Source organism: Bufo bufo, chromosome 4 (genome assembly GCF_905171765.1).
Source record: "Bufo bufo chromosome 4, aBufBuf1.1, whole genome shotgun sequence".
NCBI classification, from domain to species: domain Eukaryota; kingdom Metazoa; phylum Chordata; class Amphibia; order Anura; family Bufonidae; genus Bufo; species Bufo bufo.
The window spans coordinates 291,040,357-291,049,505 of record NC_053392.1 but is presented as its reverse complement, the minus strand read 5'-3'; the positions used below and the strand labels follow the sequence as shown (position 1 = coordinate 291,049,505).

Sequence of the window (9,149 nt, the reverse complement as noted above, 5' to 3'; positions counted from 1 at the left end):
CGTGTAAACACAGCTCTCAGTGAGCAGAGCCAACATGGTATATCAGTCGATGCATGAACGCAGCTCTGGTTGTGAGTGGAGCAAGGTGTGAACACCAGGGTGGTGCGTCCCGAGAATAAAAATGGAGTAACAGTAGCAGCTGTAAGCACAGTACACAACATGTAATAACAGGCGTGTAATACGGATCTGGCTGTCGGCTGGGTACGAAATGAGATGTAACAGCCAACAGGTGACTGCAGCTTGAATGTGAGACCAATCTGAGTGAATACGAACCAAGAGTAGGAAAGTGCTGGACAGTAAAGACGTGCGGATGCAGCATAAAGACATGAAATAAAAGCCGAAAGTGTAAATGCCGCTCAGGATAACAGCAGAGCATAAAAGTGCGGCAGGGTTTTTAAGTACATGGAGCAGTGAAATACGTGAAGTCTAAGGATGGTGGTAGCGGGGGGAGGGGGAGACACGTGGCAAGGAACAGCTACAGCAAGAGGCCTAAACAATAAACGCTGCATCCGATCTCCAAACATGACGTCACGTGCAGCCCGGGTAACTCCTTTACAGCAAACCGGCTGAAGTAACTTTTCATACGAGATGAACAAAGCAAAGTAAAACTTGTAAGATTTATAGGAACTAACTCCTATTACCAACAAACAAAGTTGAAAAGAAATAGAAGTATTTAGCCCCAACGAGCAAACCTGAGGTAGCAGATTCTGAGGCGAAGCCTCCTGTTTGCTAGCAAAGTCGGTTCCGACCGGCCAGGAGAGACGGCCCCGGCCCAACCTACTTAGTGCATACTACGGTAGCAGAGAGCAAAATAACAAGCTCTATTCTGGCTCCATGCTGCAAAGAAAGACTCCTACCACTAGAGAAGCTAGTTTGCTAATGACACCCAGCAGCAGCTGTGCACCTGAGAACCCATGCCTGTGAGTGAGGCTGTGGCTCGTATATGAAGAGCCTCCGCCCCTCCCACAAATGCAGGCTGACTAATCAGCCTTACCAACATATCAACTGAATAAACCCCATAACTGGTTGTATCCGACTGCAATTTAACACCAAAATCAAGGAGGAATGGATGTACTTATATTTCAACTAAATACACCATAAAACTGTTGGTATCAGACTGCAATTTCCCTCCGGAATCAAGGAGTAATGGATACACTTACATATCAAGCAAATGCACCCCAAAACTGTTTGTATCAGACTGCAATTTCACAGCAGATTCAAGGGGAATGGAAGTACTTATATAGAAACAAAAATAAATAAAAACACCACAAAACTGTTTGTATCAGATTTCAATTTCATCCCAGAATAAAGGAGGAATGGATGTAATTTTATATCAACTAAATACACCCCGATAGAGAGACTCTGGCTGGCTCCCATACACCCTAATTCTTTGCTATAGACTAGCCCCTACAGTGCAAGCAATGCAACAGCTCACTGCAAACCAAATAAAGTACAAAATTGCATCATAATTGCAAATGCTGAACTAATAAGTTAGAGATACTTGGCAAATCGTTTTGTACAAAATTATTTGAGCCCGTCTGCCGAACGTCAAGGCAATCTCTAGTTAGACGGGTTCCTAACACTATATACCTGTTATTTGCCATAGTGGCTATCATAAAATTCAGAAAGTGCAGGTTCCACTTACATGCTGGATCCGCCTGAATTTCTGTCATTTTCGGTGCCAAAATGGCCTCCATTATATCCAGGGAAAGCAGTTACCAGCATGCATGCCGGGCCCACTCCACACCACCCCTGGCGCCACATGGTCACCAAGGACTGCAATGAGAGTCCACACACTATCTCTCTCCTGGTGCCAGATGGCTTCAGTGAGTGAGGGGGAGTGGGCCAAGCTATATACTAACATTAATTAAAATCAACCTGTGGGACAGACGAGCTGGTCAGGAGTGCATGCTGGCAACTGCTTTCCCTGGATATAATGGAGGCCATTTTGGCACCGTAAATGACAGAAATTCAGGTGGACCCAGTCGTGCACTCCTGACCAGCTCGTAGCCACTATGGCACATAACAGGTATATTTAGTGTTAGGAACCCGTCTAACTAGAGATTGCCTTGACGTTCGGCAGACAGGCTCAAATAATTTTGTACAAAACGATTTGCCAAGTATCTCTAACTTATTAGTTCAGCATTTGCTATTATGATGCAATTTTGTACTTTATTTGGTTTGCAGTGAGCTGTTGCATTGCTTGTTTTGTTTAACAGTCTTGTTCTCAGCCATAGCAACGTGCCCCTGCGCTTTGGGATTTGCTGACTGACCCCCTTTTTTTTCTCTGAAGAATAACAAGAAGAGACTCCATCCTGGTCTTACTCCGATATAGTCTCTGTATGGGAAATGAAATGCTGCAGTCAAGATTTCTTGTATATTTTTATTTTTATTTTTTTTTGGGAAAAGGGGAGGGAAGAAAAGGGGAAGGGAAGATAATTATTTATTTTTTGGGAAACATTTTTAATTTTTTATTTTTTATAAGGAGGGGGATTAGGAAGAGAAAGGGAAGGGAGAAATAGGGATGGGAAGTTTTTTTAAAAGTTTTTTTGTTTTTGGGGAAGGGTTAAAACTTTCAGGTTTTTTTTTCCTGGCGGGTGGCAGTACAGGATGGTGCTTGACGGTTCGCCTTCACACTGGCTCTTTTTCCAGAGGCTCTCTAGATTTCATTTTCCTCCAGAACATGCAGATGCTGAAAAAAGAAAATCTATCAGTTATTTGATATTTGCTACTTACATGTCAGCTCTGAGTGAAATGTGTGCACAGATCCTCCAATGTTTTTTCTTACATTAGCTGCTTATCAGTCCACTGACATTATAACATGTCTGGCCTCGTAATATGCACCAAATTTATCATGAAGCGTTCAGTATTGTGATAAATCTGGAGCATCCAGTGACTGCCTGGACTAAGTTTACACTGTGTAATGTGTAATATTTATCTAAGATAATACGCCTGTTCCACAGAATATCTTATAAATGCTACCTACCATATGCCAGCGATCAGCATGATGGTGACGGAGCCGGCCACAGATATTGCTATGAGGGAAGCATTGTTGTTCTGTAGCTCCTCTAGAAGTGGCGGCTCAGGCGCTGTGATGTCAAGCACATCAGGAAGTGTAGGGCGAGGATGGTATTTTTTTGTCGCCTGTTCCGATTCGCTGATAACTAAATGAAGAAAACAATTACATTAATAGTTAATTCCATGAAGAGAACGATAATGACATTGTAGTGTATCTTATACATGAAAGACCATGAAATATATGTCAGAATATCAGAATCGTCTGCATCATGGAGGCTCAGAAGCACTGTCAAAACCAAAAGTGGCTCCAAAATACAGAAATGGCTAAAATCTTTCAATTATATTTTTTTCCTTACAATTACTAATGTAAAATAACCCCACATTATAGGTGACAATTCAGATTTTCAGAACTAGATCCTTTCTCACTAATTATCACCCACAAGTAGATATGAATACCGCGTATCTAAGAAATACCGCTCAGCATAGTGCCAGTAATAATATGTCCTTACCTGCCACGTTATAGGTGATCTTACTCACTGGCACCTCAGAGTCCAGGATGGTGGTACACGTGTACCGTCCGGAGTCCCCCATCTGTACGCCTTTGATCACTAGATAGGGCTCCCGGGTGATTTTGGGATTGTGTTCACGAGGCTATAGAAAAATTATGGAGAATTATTAGAGCCTCAGATATCACAACTATTTATAATATAATATTTGTAATTTAAATAGTCATATCATTAAGACAAAAATTTAGAAAATTACTGATGATAATTTGCTGACATGACAGAAAGTCTGATTTTAGACCATATTGAGCAGCCTGGTGATGATATTGGGTGAAAGTACTTTCTGCTAAGTGGTTTTTGAGTAATGAAAGGAATAGGTTTAGGAAGCGCTGCCTTAACATTATGGTCGTATAACTCAAACTGAACAATCTCCCAATTTTACCCTGCATTGTACTTACTAGGGTGAACACGTTGTTATAGATGTCCTCCAGCCTCGCGTACCATTCAAAAGTACAGTCCAGAATTAGTTCTTCATATTCTGGGATTTTTATATTTATCTCTAGAAAAACAGGAAAATGAAAAAGTTATTATAGAAGTAATTGTGTAGATATTCTGTCCTACATTTAGGGGTTGTCTCAATAACACGTCTCCTTCTATAAGACCTAATAGGAAATACGGCCATCATAGAGGAGACTGATAGTAACTGGTTATATTCTGCTATCTTCTCACCTCCACAGTTTACAGTCTCTGCCAGGTGAGACTTGTGATCTATACATGGAGAGCAGGACCGTCCAGTTTTCAGATCTGAGAAAAGAAGAAAGAAATGAAATGTGAGCCAAGCATTAAAGACACTTATAATATTAGAATAAATATGATAATCATGTGCTGGTATCTATCACCCCTCTGTCACCTGCACATGGACAGGATACTGTACAGGCTGCCACAAATCACCCTTCTAGCCTGCTTATGGACTGAATCTTATTAATGTAAATATCCTCCTGCTTTGGGAAGTCTGGTGTATACCAGTGACTGGTATATTTAGTGTACAGTGAGGATTTGGGGTCCTATATATTTACTAATGTACTATATGAATGTAGATGTAAGAAAATAAACTTCTACTTTACCAAAACATCTGTTGGAGGTGCATAGGCAGCTGCATCTCTCCAAGTAGTCTGTGAAAAGAGAAGAAGTCATATAATAGTCAGCGAGTGCTGTGTAAAGTGCCTATGTAGTGCTGCTCACCTCTGTATAATAGGCACAGTACCCACAGTTTACACATAGTTTACACACACTAGTGGGAAAGGTCCATTGGCATGCATTATATAGTGTAATTTTAGTTCCTCTGGCCTATGATAGAAATCTTATACTGTACCTTGATTTTTTGGAGGGCCCCCGGCGCAGACAACCTTCTCCTCGGCGCAGGTCTGACAGTTGATGTAGGTTTGCACCATTAATCCTGGGGAAATGCACTTGTGTTATAACCGTCCAATCTTATAGATAATAATAATAATGACAAGAAGCTGAATCTGGTATAAAATGTACTTACCACAGCTGTCTGCACCTGAGGAATGGAGAAGAAAGAAGACATTACTGACCGTTCTCATTGTCAGACTCAGAAACCTCTAATCTCTGGGTCTCCTTATTATTACATGATGTCAGTGCCTCTATGTTCGTCACTTTGTTTTCTAGATTTCCATTGACAGAAATCTCTGAGCCGCCCCAGAACGGTCCGGGCCTCTATAGAGCGCAGCAGCTCCTAGTGCAAACATCCCTGGCAGCCAATCAGATGTCGGCTTTTATATGTCCAGAACAGGGTAGGAGATAACAGCAGTTATCTGATTGGTGGCTGTGGGATCTCTAGTTTGGGTCTACATTACTATTACTACATGAGGCCTGTGTGTGTAATACATTTATATCTCATATTATAGCAGGTGTTATATCTAGAAGAACTCACCTTGTTTATTTGGACACCTCCCTAAAAGTGAGAAATGAAGAAAAGCAGAATTACTAATAGAAAACAATAGAGAACAGAAATCCCCTGTATATGAGGGCTCTATCTATAACCCTGCAATAATACAAAAGAAAACTGCACGCATAGCAATTCCCAGTATAGAACATTTTATTACAATCGCTCCCTCCTATCACTAGGCTGTAGGGAAAGGAAAACAAGCTGAAAACATCCTCTCTGACAACCTACCAGACACGTAGAAGATAAGTACAATGGTAGACAGAAGAAGATTCCACTTACGTTGGTTTGAGTCCTGGACGATAACCTTGAGCTTTTCTTTGAGTCGCTGGAAATGGAGTCCAATGATGTGAAGAAGCTGGATCTCTAAGATATATAAAGAGGAGAAGAATAAGAGTCCGATCCCCTCATCTGTCCGATCCCCTCATCTATCAGTCTGAGCCCCCAACACACTAATTCCTATTAATAAGAGAAGTAGAATTTCCACCTACGTATAAAATATTGTACTTACCCTTAAAATCTATATCCTGGATGACGTCCACAGATTTTTTATATTCAGACGCAATTTCGGATATAGCATATTTATCTGGAAGGAAAATAATGGTACAATAATTATCTATCTATCTATAGATTATATGAAATAGAGAAAATAGTAATAATATAAGTACCCAGTATGCCGACTTCATCCTCAAGGTAGTTCAGGACCCTTTTTTCTGCGACTTTGGCAAACCGCTTGATGTTGACATAGGCTTCTATTGAGTCAATGTCATCGACTTGGCTTTTGATAAAGGTGTTGAATTCTTCCATAGCCATTTTCCCTCTGGAGTCGCATGGTATGCAACAGAGAGACTGTCCGATGAAGACAGATGTTACGAGCAGTAGAAGCCACATGGTCTGGAAAGAACCAGACATCTTTAGTAAAATCGCTTCCTGTAGCAAATAATCACTAAGGACGCAAGAGAGCAGAACTATGTCCCACTGAGAAGACAACAGCACTGCACAGGTTACAGCATCAGGCGCCGGTTAAGGGACAAGGTCTTTATGACATCATCAGAATATGCAGATGAGGCTCTGAAACAAGCTATTGGATTGGTGGAAAATTTTATTGTGATAATATCATATGAATATGCAAATTAGGCTCCAAAACAAATAAGCCATTGCATTGGTGGAAAATGTAATTATGACATCATCATATGCAAATGATTCTCTGGAACATGAGTTGTTAGAAGGAGTAAATATGTATGTTCACAAAAAAAACCTTTTTTTTAAATATCACAAATAATACATATAATGACATTCTTTACAGAATATACATATCAAACATGGTTCACAGAATGATGTACCCAGGGGCATAGCGGGGGAAGGGGGGGAGGGCTGTTGCAAGTGGGTGCATATGCCCTGGGTGCCGAGGATGGAGGAGGCACCTGGGCGGGCACAGTCTTCTGAACATGTCTCGCATGACATCACAACAAAGAGGTTTCAGACGGTGGAAGCTGAGCACAGGAGCTGCCTGCTGCATTGAGTCAGTCTATACGGGAGCTGCGCCTCTACCTCTTCTCCTCTGATGTGTTTTATCCTAATGAAAAAGATTTCATAATAAGGATTTGGAGAAGGGGCAGAGGGATAGCAGAGCAGGGAGAGGCTGGTGCTGCTACTAGGGGGTCATACCATGGGGGATTAATAAAGCCCACCATAATGCCCCCCCAGTAGTAATAATTCTCCTTATAATGTGACAGTGCAAAAAATACCCCCTTGTAATGCCCCCAGTTGAGCTAATGTCCCCATAGTGCCCCCATAATGTGCAAGTATAAAATACCCCTATATAGTGCCCCCAGTAAATGCCCCCATAGTGCTCCTCTCCCCTCTCCTAGTGCCCCCCATAATGTACCAATATAAAATGACCCATATATAGTGCCCCAGTAGATGCCCTCAGTGTCCCCCATAATTTGTAAGTATAAAATACCCATTCTCAGTGCCCCCGTAGATGACCCCATAGTACTCCTCTCCCACCTTCCCCATAGTACCCACTATAATGTGTCTCAGTATAAAATGCCCCTATACAGATCCCCCATATAAAATAACCGTTTTTTGTGGCCTCAGTAGATGCCCCTATAGTGCCCACCAATAATGTGCCAGTAAGAAGTGGCCCCATAGATGTTCCCCAATAATGTGCCAGTAGCCAGAGCCCCCCATATCATGTGCCAGTAGCCAGAGCCCCCCTATATCATGTGCCAGTAGCCAGAGCCAGGGCCGGACTGGCCATAGGGCAGACCGGGCATCTGCCCGGTGGGCCGGGCCGCCTGGTGGGGCGGGCCGAACACAATCAGCCGGGCCGCCGGCTGAGTTTTTTTTTTTTTTATTAATGTGGCAGGCAGCAGCCGGGCAGGAGTGGAGATGAGCGCTTCCCAGTGGCATAACTATTAGGGAAGCAGCTGCTTCGGGGCCCGAGCTCAGAAGGGGCCCGGGAGCAGTCACTGTACTCCGTCACCCCGGGCCCCTGTCAGAGCAGCTGACTTCTCCTGCACGGGTCCAAAGTCCTGCACTTGCACCTCTGTCACTGACCTCCTGACATCAGCGACATTGCTCAGCCTCTCCCCTCCTTAGTTCTTATGATGGACAGTGACCAGCAACAGGACGGCCCGGTGTGGGCGGAGCTATAATAGCCCGCCCCCTTTCGACCCGCGAAGCAAGCTGAACATCAGTTGGATTGTCACAACTGCACCAGTGATGTGAGTGGCAGGGGAACTACTGCGGTTATATTTAGCTTTCCCAGACTAGGCACATGTGACCTGCAGTACAGTAGGAAAGCTGGGTGAATTATATCATGAAATGTCATCCAGCTTCCCTGCTATCCTGCATGGCATAAGTGCAGAGGCATTAGAGTATGGGGGAGAGGCACAGCAGGAAACCTGGGTGTCTATATATGTGTATTGTATATGTGTGCGTCCGTGTATGTGGTGACTGTGTGTATGAGTGCGCCCCTGTATGTGAAGAGTGTGTGTATGAGTGCATCTATGTATATGGTGAGCGCATGCATGAGTGCGTCCAAGTATGTGGAGAGTGTGTGTATGACTGCGTCCATGTATGTGGAGACTGCGTTCATGTATGTGGAGAGTGCGTGTATGACTGCGTCCATGTATGTGGAGACTGCGTTCATGTATGTGGAGAGTGCGTGTATGACTGCATCCATGTATGTGGAGAGTGCGTGTATGACTGCATCCATGTATGTGGAGAGTGCATGTATGACTGCATCCATGTATGTGGAGAGTGCGTGTATGACTGCGTCCATGTATGTGGAGAGTGCATGTATGACTGCATCCATGTATGTGGAGAGTGCATGTATGACTGCATCCATGTATGTGGAGAGTACGTGTATGACTGCATCCATGTATGTGGAGAGTGCGTGTATGACTGCATCCATGTATGTGGAGAGTGCGTGTATGACTGCGTCCATGTATGTGGAGAGTGCGTGTATGACTGCGTCCATGTATGTGGAGAGTGCGTGTATGACTGCGTCCATGTATGTGGAGAGTGCGTGTATGACTGCGTCCATGTATGTGGAGAGTGCGTGTATGACTGCGTCCATGTATGTGGAGAGTGCGTGTATGACTGCATCCATGTATGTGGAGAGTGCGTGTATGACTGCGTCCATGTATGTGGAG

At 43.5% G+C, this 9,149-nt stretch overlaps 1 protein-coding gene across 1 annotated transcript in view; it reads right to left on the bottom strand.

The window, feature by feature from the left end:
- Window positions 1–2,577: 2,577 nt before the first annotated feature.
- LOC120999170 (izumo sperm-egg fusion protein 1-like) overlaps window positions 2,578–9,149 on the bottom strand; it is a 28,599-nt gene continuing 22,027 nt past the window's right edge. The window contains exons 3-14 of the mRNA XM_040430048.1: window positions 6,156–6,417; window positions 5,999–6,073; window positions 5,770–5,853; window positions 5,476–5,496; window positions 5,068–5,082; window positions 4,894–4,977; window positions 4,646–4,693; window positions 4,251–4,325; window positions 3,980–4,080; window positions 3,528–3,669; window positions 2,987–3,164; window positions 2,578–2,692 (exon numbers count right to left, since the gene is read on the bottom strand). Coding sequence (XP_040285982.1) covers window positions 2,632–2,692; window positions 2,987–3,164; window positions 3,528–3,669; window positions 3,980–4,080; window positions 4,251–4,325; window positions 4,646–4,693; window positions 4,894–4,977; window positions 5,068–5,082; window positions 5,476–5,496; window positions 5,770–5,853; window positions 5,999–6,073; window positions 6,156–6,417 — 1,146 coding nt within the window. The 3' untranslated portion in view covers window positions 2,578–2,631. The remainder of the gene's footprint in view (window positions 2,693–2,986; window positions 3,165–3,527; window positions 3,670–3,979; window positions 4,081–4,250; window positions 4,326–4,645; window positions 4,694–4,893; window positions 4,978–5,067; window positions 5,083–5,475; window positions 5,497–5,769; window positions 5,854–5,998; window positions 6,074–6,155; window positions 6,418–9,149) is intronic.